This window comes from Palaemon carinicauda, chromosome 31, assembly GCF_036898095.1.
Source record: "Palaemon carinicauda isolate YSFRI2023 chromosome 31, ASM3689809v2, whole genome shotgun sequence".
Taxonomy (NCBI): domain Eukaryota; kingdom Metazoa; phylum Arthropoda; class Malacostraca; order Decapoda; family Palaemonidae; genus Palaemon; species Palaemon carinicauda.
Window position 1 is genome coordinate 71,066,102 of NC_090755.1, and position 13,309 is coordinate 71,079,410.

General features: G+C 36.2%; 1 protein-coding gene across 21 annotated transcripts in view; it reads left to right on the forward strand.

Moving 5' to 3' along the window:
- LOC137624516 (neuronal acetylcholine receptor subunit alpha-7-like) overlaps positions 1-12,323 on the forward strand; it is a 486,639-nt gene extending 474,316 nt beyond the window's left edge. For all 21 annotated transcript variants that reach the window (XM_068355370.1, XM_068355368.1, XM_068355373.1 and 18 more), the window contains 2 exons: positions 7,782-8,033; positions 9,849-12,323. In XM_068355370.1, the coding sequence (XP_068211471.1) occupies positions 7,782-8,033; positions 9,849-9,974 (378 nt within the window). In that variant the 3' untranslated portion in view covers positions 9,975-12,323. The remainder of the gene's footprint in view (positions 1-7,781; positions 8,034-9,848) is intronic.
- The last annotated feature ends 986 nt before the right edge of the window (positions 12,324-13,309 follow it).

The window sequence follows — 13,309 nt, forward strand, 5'->3', positions numbered from 1 at the left end:
ACTGCTCTACAAATTACTCTGGCATATCAACCAAAGAGCACTACAACTTCCCTATTTTTTCAAAGAAATTTTATTCCTTTTCTTCCTAATGAGGGGCTCTTTCAAACAGCTTTTATGCCTTTAAAGAATCAAGCATCATTGTTCTAACCTGCATAACAACAACGTACATTACTAAGTAAACCATTAATATATGTTTTCTTGTTGTAGTAATGATAGATCTAGAGCAGAGTAGGAGAACGTGAACGTTACTTTCTCAGTTTTAAACAATGATAGAGGTTAGCTTCAATTGGGGAGACTTTATAAACAAAAAAGGGCTATTTCCTACTGCACGGAGCCTACAATTCTTCCAGTAGGTACTGTGTCATGAGACAGTAATTCTGACTAAACTTGGGTTCACTTAGACAATAATGCTTAAAGGCCGTTCGTGAATGGCAGAGGCAAGGGACAGTGATAATGCCCAAGCTAGCAGGACAATACCCGAGAGCCTGACCATATATACATTATAATTATTATTATTATTATTATTATTACTTGCTAAGCTACGACCCTAGTTGAAAAAAACAGGATGCTATAAGCCCAGGAGACCCAACAGGGAAAATAGCCCAGTGAGGAAAGGAAACAAGGAAAATTAAAATATTTGAAGAACAGTCACAACATTAAAATAAATATTTCCTATATAACCTATAAAAACTTTACCAAAACTAGAGGAAGAGAAATCAGATAGAATAGTGTGCTCGAGAGCACCCTCGAGCAAGAGAACTCTAACCCAAAATAGTGGAAGACCATGGTACAGAGACTATGGCACTAACCAAAACGAAAGAACAATGGTTTGATTTTGGAGTGTCCTTCTCCTAGAAGAACTGCTTACCATAGCAAAAGAGTTTCTTCTACCCTTACCAAGAGGAAGGCAGCCACTGAACAATTACAATGCAGTAGTTAACCCATTGGGTTACGAATAATTATTTGGTAATATCAGTGTGGTCAGGTGTATGAGGACAGAGGAGAATCTGTAAAGAATATGCCAGACTATTTGGAGTATGTATAGGGAAAGGGAAAGTGAACCGTAACCAGAGAGAAGGACCAATAAAGTACTCTCTAGCAGTAGTATCTCATGCATATGATCAGCAACCAGGCACCTCTCCACCCTAGCTAGGTCTATCTTCTTCATCATATTAAGGAAGATACGGCGCAAATTTTCCACTAATGTAGATTATATACACTTTTGGCCGCAAGACGCGTGTGAATGCTCAAAAATACCTAAAAAATTACGCCTAAATATATCTATGACGTGAGGTGGAGTTTTGCATTGATACATACTGTGGATGTATAAAAAAAAAAAAAAAAAAAAAAAAATTAAAATTACTTAGATCTCTAATATAAAATTTACCTACAATCAACACCTCTCCAAGGAATCTATCAAATCAAATGTGAATAATGATAATAATTTACCATATAAAATCATAAGGAGATAAGAAGTGAATTAAAGGCTACTAATTTCCATTTCTTAGTGTTTGCCACACACACACAGACACACAATATACACACGCACATGTATATATATATATATATATATATATATATATATATATATATATATATATACATACACCAAATACATATACATAATTATATATGCAAACATGCTTGTAAATATGTATAGTCACACAAGAATATAATTGGAAATCTTTCCAATGGAGTTAAATCTTGATCATTCATTTCCGGAATTTTTAAAGGTTTCATGCAAACGACTTCCGCCCATTCCTCGACACTAAAAATTCCAAATTTTTCTATAGAAAAAAAATATCAATGGAAAATTTAAAATCTCGCATTGCTAACATTAAAAATTACGATTATCTCTGCTATTGATTCACTTTTTCTCCTTTGCTGCTTCCCGTGATACCAAAAATCTACATTTGATTTCCGAAAAACGTTATAAAAAAATCTAAATGACAATTATCATTGCTTATATATAACCACTATTATCAAGAAAAAGGCTAATAAACTATAAGGCATTATTCCTATACTATAAAGGAATGGCAATAGTTGTTATTATTATAAGTTATTATTTAAAAAAACAGAATATAAGACCATTTGCACTTCTAGCAATATTTTCTTGATCATCATTATCATCATAACTTTAGAAATAAGTGTTTCCTGAAATCCAGGTTGATGTCAGTCTAAACTGAGTATCAGTAACAGACACTGTAGTGTTGACCGTGTTAGTTGTAGTGACACACTAAAATAGTTATGTGGAATATCAAAAGGTAAATCTTCCCGTATAAACTATAGCCAACTGAGCAGATTTCTATCAACCTACCTTCTGTAAGTGAATTATTCGTGCGTTTCTAAATACACAAACATAGACATTCGTATGAAAAAAAAAAAAAAAGTGACAACATTTAACAAAAACGTTGATAATTCTTAAGCCAAAACCATAACCAGCTTAAGCTATGTATAGTTCATACGCATATACAATAGAGGACAACTATACATTCAAATTAGTTAGATATTTTCCTTGTACTAAAGCCTCACCAAGAATGACAGTATTCTTATCATCTTCAGCACTGACAACGTCCAAGCTATCACAGTTTCCTTTATCATTACAAAAGCAGAACAACAAAAGCAGCCATTTCAAGTCCACTGCAGGACAAAGGCCTCAGACATGGCCTTATTCATGTCTGGCATCTGGCCAGTTTTCATCACCACGCTAGCCAATGCGGATTGGCGATGGTGGGAGAGTTTAGTCTGATCGGTCATAGCAAATCAATCAGTACGGGTGGCCTTGACTAGTATATATTTGCTGATCATGACGATACGCAAAATCTTTCACCACGTTAATGTATCTCCAATCTGAAAGGGCTCCTTTATTAATAAGGTTAAATCAAAATTTCTCAAGTTAAGTGGGCCTTTTACCGCAATATTCAATGGTTTAGGTTTGTCCCGATCCTGGCACCTCTTTTCTTAGTACTTCTTTCCTCTGCAATAAGTTTTCAATCTCAAGTTACAGCTTTAGGAGGATATATTCCATTCCAGAGATTAATGGTTCGCATATATCAGTGGCCCATTTGTTTTCTCGGTGTTGTTTCACAATAGCCGTTCTTCAAATTGCTTGAGTGATGCAGTGCACATTCTAGATAGATAACAGAGTTTAGGAAGAAAGTTAATCTCTCTCTCTCTCTCTCTCTCTCTCTCTCTCTCTCTCTCTCTCTCTCTCTCTCTCTCTCTCTCTCTCTCTCTCTCACACGCACATCTATATAATATGCACGTACATATATTCATATAAACAAACACGTACATACAGTAAATGTGTGTGTGCTTGAAGTTTTTATTTTTTCCCTATAAGGGAATGCACCGGACGAATCCAACATATGGGTTTTTCAACATGTCTTGGTAGGGATTGCTTTGATACGAACAGAATACGACACTGGTTATCAGCTAAATAGGATACTGGGCGGTAAGCTAGGAATAATCCCCACACCGGCAAATATTTGTCGAATGCTGTACTCTACACCAGGTCCGTTTGATCACCGCATCTTTATGGCAAAAACATGCAAATACACATACACACAAGTGTGTGTGTGTATGTATGTATGTATGTATATATATATATATATATATATATATATATATATATATATACACACACACATATATATATATATATATATATATATATATATGAGAGAGAGAGAGAGAGAGAGAGAGAGAGAGAGAGAGAGAGAGAGAGAGAGAGAGAGATTTTACCTCTGTTGCAATGCTGCGCCATCTAGTCAGTAATCAAGTTTCTAGCTACCTCGACCTTCTCCCCACGAACCAACTTTCTTTCAATTTAAAACAATGATTCGGACGGTTGTTTCTTTATGTACCCTTGAATCTTTCAGAATAAGAATCACTTCTGGTCACACCGAAGAGGGAATTCTTCCATCGAGTTTACAAATCGCTCTTGTACCTGCTCCCTTGAAGGTCACAAGGTGACCGTGAACCATGAACTTAGTTTGGGCTACGTCACACTTCGTTCTCGTTACTCTAATAATAAATTTAGATATGAGAGCTGGTTTTCCTTTATCTACAAATACGACTATTATCTATCCGAATATTGCTTTCGCCGTAGCCTATTGGAAACGTCCCTGCCTGGCGATCTGCTGGACTGGGTTCGAGATCCACTCACGCTCAATGGTTTCTATAAGTGTCTGCAACCTCGGCATTCTTGTGAGCTAAGAATGAGGGTTTTGAGGAAGCCAATAGGTCTATCTATTGAGTCATCAGCAGCCATTGCCTGGCCCTCCCTTGTCCTAGCTTGGGTGGAGAGGAAGCTTGGGCGCTAATCATATGTAAATATGGTCAAACTTTAGAGCATTGCCCTGCTAGGGCATTGTCACTGTCCCTTGCTTCTGCCATTCATGAGCAACCTTTAAACTTTTAAACTACTCGAGTCTCTCCTCAGGATTTGTATTGCTCATGAATGTTTGCCTTTTGACAGATTCAATTACTTCGAGTCCTATTTTCGGATTTCTTATTAAAGCTTTTCATTTTGAAATTACATGTAGTCCAAAGCTATATCTGTACCAAATTTCACACTTATAATTCCAGGATAACCCATCATGACTGTCAAAACATTCTTGTGAGCTTGAAAATCAACAGTAATCTTTCAATTTGAAGTCATCAATTGCTCCTTTCTATACATACGCAAAACACGATGCATCTGTTTTAAAAGGAAACTTACAATGGCTACAAACGTTACATTACGAAAATGAACACTGGAGCGCATCTCCCATAAGCTAAATAAAGGTATCAAAACATTAACAAGAATAGTCAGGCCTATCGAAAACGGAACCTTCATAATAACGCTATGTTTGATAAAAAAAAAAAAAAATTAGCATATACTTAACCCATATAAAAACCAATATGAATAACAACTCTGACTCATAACCAAGTAACCAAGGGCAATTCTAGCAGGTATTATTTATGGAAGTCGTTTCAGTTTAAACAGAATTATAGACAAGCGTTAGTACTATACAATGTAACTTACTGAATTATAGACAAGCGTTAACTTACTGTTTACAGTTATAGCACCTAGGAGCATTTAAAATAATATTTGCAATAGAAAGGGGTGAAATTATTGGTGACTATAAATCAACTAATAATAATGATGATAATGATAACTATGATGATGATAATAATAATAATAATAATAATAATAATAATAATAATAATAACCCCTCACAAAATAGAATTAATCTAGCTATTTACAAGGAAAATGGTAACATAAAGCGAATAATAGTCATAAGTAAACTTTTATCAACAAAATAGTAGTAGTAGTAGTAGTAGTAGTAGTAGTAGTAGTAGTAGTAGTAGTAGTAGTAGTAGTAACACCTGATATTAACAACGCTAACGATCCTTACCCATTGTAATAATTAGAGTCGTCGCCGCCGAGTTTAGCTATAGAAGCATCATATTTCGAACCATGCAAATGCTACCATCATAATCAGCCCCGTGAAATGATGAATAATAGCATAAAGGCTTGGATACTTATATACATCAATGAATACATTAGTATGTGTACATGTGCTGTATATTTACGTACAACAGTACCTACGAAATTTCTATCGACAGTGGCTATACGGAGAATAAATTTACGAAAAGAGTATTATACTTAACACGTCTTCAATTTAGCCAAAAAGATCAATACACTCACATGCATATATATATATATATATATATATATATATATATATATATATATATATATATATATATATATATATATCCCAAACTAAAGAAGATAAGTATTGTTTTAACATAAACAATAAACTATAAAATCTGACAATAAAAAAGCCTTAACTTTACCTTTAAAAAATATCTAAAAATCATCTTAAATAATCATAAATCACTTCCCATTTAACGACATTTTCCACATTAATTTTCTCCATTCTAATTTTGCCAACACATTCCTTAAACCGAGATTTTACTGATTAGTCCTTTTTTCCTGCCTCCCATTCCTTTAAAGTCTTCATTAACTCCCATCATTCGCATAAACGTTTACTCTCTTCAATTGTTTACCTAAAGTGGCCATATGAGGTGTTACACCAGATAGCAAAATGTGTATCCTAAACGGGTAAGTTGGTTCATAGGCAAATGGCAAACTATTCACATTACCTATAGCCTGTTTAGTTACATAGGTGTTTTAGAGTTCATATAGTTTTGCATGACCTGTAGTCCTGGAGATTGATTTGACCTTAACGATCATCTTTGCCACGTAGAATGAACTGTTGTTGTTGTTGTTGTTGTTACTGTTCTCCGCCAAACAAACGCTGATTATCAATGAGCTATTATATTTTAATAAGTACTCATTCTAATGTTCCTTAGCAACTACCTAGCAACTTTTTTTTTGCCATAACTAATGGATATTACATTGCAATGCTCTATAAAAGAAGGAAGGCACCGACACTTTTTTTTTTCTTTACAATTAGGTTTTAAAATATCATATTTACATATTTCTTCAGAACAAGTGTTTATCCCGTTGTTTTCAATGCACTTTTCCTCGATCTCCAACACAAACGTCTTCCATGTATCTCTTGCATCGTATGTTCTTGTCGTGGTAAAGAATGGTCAAGAACTGGGTGTAAGCGTCTTTTGTTGTGCTTGAGTTGAACATTTGATCACACTTGCTGCGAACTGAGTTGAATGGAACGCGCCCCTTGGCGAAGGGACATGTTCCGGACACGACACTGAAATGGTCAATAAATTAAACGATGTCCTCTGAGCAGGTGTGACCAAATACCGGATTGCCACCACAAAATACGCTCTTATAGTCCTTGTTTGTCGTGGGCTAATTTACTTCTTTAATCTTAGCAGTCGATTGCAACAAAGTACACTTTAAAATCGACCCCGTCTCTTTCAAGTAAATAAAATCATTGGAGCATGATATTTATTCTATTAAGGATATGGGCCTTTTTGCGTTAGAAGTTTTATACATAAGTAAGTATGCGAAGATATATGTATGTGTGTACGTATATGAAGTGTATGTACAGACATATAATATACGGGATACAATGTGTATGTATAAAATTCTCTATTCGTAAATCACAGTTATTTTTTGCAATTATTTCACATTATCTGATTTTCTATTTCATAGAAACAAGTTTAGCATTGATACTTTTCTTTCTTTATTAACCCCACACAGTTTCTCAGTTTAATATATGACCTGCTTATGGAAATGTTCACATATCTAAATCTATGTTTTTAAAGACTGAAATCTAACACTATTGTTACTTCTTATTTTTCATTGTTGACCAACAATTTTCTTAATCTTAAATTTATAATTTTACCATAGAATAATTTACCTTATACATTTCATATTTGTAGAATTAAATACGCTTCTAGTTGTAATATTTGGATTTAAAAGCAAAAAAAAAAATATTATTATTAAGCTTAGGGAATAGATTTTATATAAAAATATAGAATACAGAACTGATTGCTGGCCTATTCAAGGATATTTCAGAAACAAAACTTTCTAAATTTGGATAACAAGAATAATTCATGTAAATTAATTACGTAAATACTTATAAAACAAATTAACATCCACCTACTATTAACTATCAAAATTCCAATATCAATCCTACTGTTTTCTCTTCTATATTTCCCCTAAAGCCTTTTTCTCCTTTATCCTCCTTCGCGTAAAATCTTTCCCATTCTCCACTTGCCTCCACTTCCAAAAAACCAACCCCCAAAGGACCAAAACGTTTTCGGTCCAAGCTCATTAATATCCCTTGATTTTGCAGGAACGTTCGTCGAGATCCCTCCTAGCAAACGTGCTCGACATCGACGACGATTTCCGCGCCCACACTCTACCCCACACCCACACCACCAACAACACCGCCGGGTTCATGCGGCCCCCACACGGGGGGCACTCGGTGGATGACACCCACCTTGTCCATACTTGTATGTCTTCGTGCACCAGAGAACTTAACCTAATCCTCAAGGAGATTCGGGTTATCACCGATAAGATGAGGAAGGACGACGATGAGGAGGAGGTAAGATTAAGCAATGTATTAATGTATGATGGGAAGGTATGCCTCCCTTGAGAGATACTGCTCATGGAATGCAAGCAATTCAGTCGATTAGTTATCATTTTCTGCAACACAATCTAGTTCATATCGCGCGTAAAATCATCGGTATGTAAATGAATTTTTATAACTATATTAAACATACAGTATATCTGAGTACATTTATTGGGAGAATGCAAAGCTAAAATTACAGATAACTCTATACTTAAACCGGTTTAGTCAAAAATCAGGTGGCAACTTTAAATACGTATACAGAAACAAGTTTAGCTTTAGGTAGATACTAGTCTTGTTCATGAGAGAAAAACATTCATAAGAATCAACCATCAATTACATATATGTCAATTCATTGTCCACAAGCCTTTATATATATATATATATATATATATATATATATATATATATATATATATATATATATATATATATATCAAGTATTTTCCCCTATTAGGTATTAGGTTCAGAGGAAAACACATTAGCACTTCATCTACTGTATGTTGGATGAACCCACTATGCATTAAACATTCATGAAAGGGTCGCTTCATAAATCGACAGAGCAGGTTCATAAGCAGGAAATCTAGCCATTTATTCTCCATTTTCTGCACGTGACCATGCCATTTCAAAATACTAATTCATCCTTCACTGACTTTTATACTGTTCTAAATAAGACCTCATTTATCACCCTATCAGGGTTTCTTATGCATCATACAATATTCAAAGAATTCATTTCAATATTTTGAAAACTATCTTTCTTATTCAAATATCCACTACATCCGCAAAGGAGAGTATGCTTAACAACCCCTTCATATATACCCACCTAAGCTTCATAGACATTATTATTATTTTTTTTCTTTTTGGCATAAATCCTGCTGCCTCCCTTCCTTCTTCCACTAAGTGACATGTCTCTTCTAATTTTATTATCATTCAATATATTTACCCCACAATAAATTTACTTGCATGAACAGACCATTTCTATTATTTCACAGTTCATATAAAAAGTAATTGTACATTCCATTATATATATATATATATATATATATATATATATATATATATATGTATATACACATGTATGTTTATTTATTTATTTATTTATATATAGGACATCCCTCTGATGAATGTAAAAAAGTTAAATATCTGGGTAAATAACATATTGGCAACTGAAAATGTTTAAGCAAAAATACCCAATTATCATAAAAATTACCAACTTACAAAACAAGCAAGTAGCGTGATTAACTGAATTTTGAATTCTTCATTACTTTGAAGACGGAATCTTTTCTTGATTAACCAATGGTTCTTTAATGTTCCCTTTTTAGGATTGTAGGACATACCACAGGAAACTTTATGTATATATAGCTATTCACCAATAGATTTATAATCCTTACAGTAAAGATGTTCAATAATTCACATCCCCTTTATTTATTTGGTGCAGTAAATTTCTACAGCTGCATACATGAATCATTCATTTATCATTTCAGCATAATTATTGTCAGAATGATGTTTCTTTAATTTTTACCTGATTCTACGTTTTACCACAATTTCACATAGTTTTTATGTATGTAAACTATGAGAACTCTCTCTCTCTCTCTCTCTCTCTCTCTCTCTCTCTCTCTCTCTCTCTCTCTCTCTCTCTCTCTCTCTCTCTCTCTCGTCCCACTGAAAATATTCATTATTTCACATTGTTTTTACATAGATAACCCATAAAAACTCCTTCTTTTCCTCTCTCTGCACTGTCCCACTGAAGATACCCATTAATCCTTTTAACCATATCGTCTTTCTTTGCAGGTCGCCAACGACTGGAAGTTCGCGGCTATGGTGGTCGATCGCCTGTGCTTGATCGTGTTCACTCTGTTCACCGTCACGGCCACCATTGCAGTTCTTCTATCTGCTCCTCATATTATAGTCCCATAACCAGAAGGCCAGATGACCCCTACGCTGGAGCCATCGTCTACAGTACATGACCTTATGAGGGCATTTCCTCGCGCAGTTCCCGGAAGTGGCACCAGTGTAAAATATTTGTGGCTCTCAGGCTGCAGGTGTTTCCGTCATCTGGCTTTCGGATGTTCCACCCCTTCCGCTCTGGAGAAAAACAAATATGAAGCCCAACTGACGCCTCTTCTTCTCTTCTTCATCTACGGAAAAAGGGGCGAAAGGGGCTGGCAACTCCCCCAAAATATATAATAATAAATAATAATTCTAATAATAATGATAACAATAATTAATAATAATAATACTTGTTCTGGTCACGATGCTTCCATAAGTGCCAAAGGCCCGGCTACTCCCGAGCCCCCCATCTTCTCCCCCGGCCTAACGAGCGACAGTGTGACATCATCGTTTTCATCACAGTTTCATCATTCCGTCATCATCTCAGTGCCATGAGGCAGCCTTTGCTCATCAACTCTTGTGCCACGAAGAGTGGCACGCCAATTCCGCGCTGCCGCCTCCAGTGTCTCCAGTACTACTGCCTTCTCGCCGAGCAACGTTGGGCCTCATTGACCCTGCTGAGGCTAGGTAATTGGAACACATTACCCATGACCTCTTGGGGCTAATTCTCACCGCAGCTTGCATGAAGGACCGGAGAGTCGGCGTCTTCTCGTTTCGTTGGCGATCTTCGCAGATTCGCCTATCGGTGGTCATGGATCTCGGACACCGTTTCTCAAAGAAGGGCCAGGGTCCAGAGGCAGCTCAAAACCGCTCCTGAGTAGCAAATGTACCATATCCGACCGTATGAGCAACTGCTGACGGTAATGCCGGAGGCGTGCAAACCTTATGTGTGTATTGCAAAGACCTTATTTTGTTTCAATTCAATAATAGCTGCTGTGCCAGGCCTTAACTGCAACCTGCAAGTGTGAACAGCAACAACAGCTTTTCTCTTCAGGATACTCGCAGTGGGGGAGAACTGGCGGATTACTCTCGTCGGCAGAATGGGCAGCAGGAGTGGCTGTCCCTGAAAACCGTAGCAGCAGCAGCATTAATGAAGACGTTGACTGAAAACGCTCTCGGAAAAAGAAAATGATTTCTCTAATCAGAGTCTGGATTATCGTAGAGGTGGTGCTTGTCCGTGCGAGAAAAGCAGTGAGTGTTGGGCACGCGAATGGTGTTGTCTCTTCGCAAACTGATAAGAAATCGTTTACAAAAAATGGACTTTTAGGCGCTTCTGAGTTCTGATTTTATATAATGTACACTATTACTATTACTTCAAATACATGAGTTATACGCCAAAATTTTTCTCCAGCTGTACGTCAAGTACAGGGTGTTTATTCCCCTTGCTCATTGAGTCAGTGTTATGTGATTCTGATGTTATTGTAAGCATCAAATAATTCATATTATACATACGTATGGCTATGTACACCATATATGCTTGTATATGCATATGTGTGTATGCGTGTGTGTGTGCGTATACGTATGTATTCATGTGTATGCCAGTATGCACATTAACGTACAGACATACATAGACACACAAACACACGAACATCCTTTCTCTTGAACTTTGTAAGTCTCGATTAAGAGCCTCCCATGCAATAATCTCGAAGTTGTTGTGGATGGTATGTGTGTGGGGGAGGGAGGGAGAGGCCTGGGAGTGGGTAGGAATGGAGTGGTGGGGATAAGGGGTGATAATGTCAACGAACTAATTACTAATATTCCTTGTGGGGGGGGGGGGAAATTCCTCTCCCTCACACCTCAGACTCTCTCTCACTTTCTATCTCCCTTCTGCTTTTCTCTCCCTCACCCCTTCTTTACACCTTTCTCCCACTCCCTCTCTTTCTTCTCCACCTAAACACACACATGCACACACACACACGCTTCCCCTAACGCCCCTCCCTCGCGTTTCCCTACATTCAAATATATAGATATACATAAAAGATATCAGTGTGTACATAGGTTCCTTTCATTATGATTTCTGAAATCTGTCAAGTAGCTTATTTTGTTGCTGATCTATCTGAACATTTGCAAAGATGCATTTAGTATTATTATCAATATTATCCTAGCTTACAAATCTCCATCGTCGACCACAGTGAACCCCGTTCAAGACAAAGTAATCAATAATAAAGAGAGATAGATAGAATTTCAGATGAGTACATTTAAATATGCCCAAAAATATCCCAAGCTCTCTCGCTCAAGAAAGCATAAGTAGCAAATAGAACAGAACATATGCAATGGTATACATGAAAGGAGTTCAAATAACGTAGCTTACGCATTCAATCATAATTTGCAAGCTTGCATTTGTAGAAGAATCCTTTATATACAATGAAAATGTACACGCAATATATATATATATATATATATATATATATATATATATATATATATGTGTGTGTGTGTGTATATATATATATATATATATATATATATATATATATATATATATATATATAGTCAAAGATGAGCTAACTAATTAAAATCGCTAAACCAACACACCGATCAGAGTGGATTCTTAGCTTCTTGAGAAACCTACCTACATATGTGAATGGCGGTAATACTCGACACCAAAATCAAACGAATATAGTTACATATATGAATATTAACTGATAGATCTATTTAAATATATCAACTTACATCTACTTCAACCTTTTTACGCGGTAGTTGCTCATTTCTATAGCATTCAGCCACCCAAAACCCCCGTTCTAGTGGTGCTGGGGAGATGGGGTGATTTAAGACAACGGATAAAAGGGGATGAAGAAATATTGAGAAATAAGAAAAATACACCAGATGCTGAAAGTCTTCTGTGATACTAGGAGGAACTAGAAGTCAATAGGTCCAGTTCGGGGGGAGAAAGAAGTCTTCGTTAATTCATAAAGACAAAAATGGAAAAACCTTCGTTTTGTGAGATTTTCCGGAGTCTTTGCTTAGTGTTCAGTACGCTTTAAGACGAGTCCTAATCAATTGCGTTAAGTTTATTCGCAAGATATACGGTTCTAATCAAGGTCTTTCTAAACTAGGAAAAAATGATCAGAAAAACAAAGTCTCGTCCACATCACAAGCTCCAAACTGTCACCATCACATCTCAGGTTTGAGATAGCGATCACGAATCTAATCTTGTTCCCATCTCTCTCTCTCTCTCTCTCTCTCTCTCTCTCTCTCTCTCTCTCTCTCTCTCTCTCTCTCTCTCTCTCTCTCTCTCACTCGACAGTGTCGCACTTGAACTGGAGGTTGGAGATAACTCGGGGCTTCAAGGAGGACACGGGGATTATATAAAATAAAATGCATCTCAAAGTTAGACCCAGTTTCCGTTTGCTTTGTAAAAC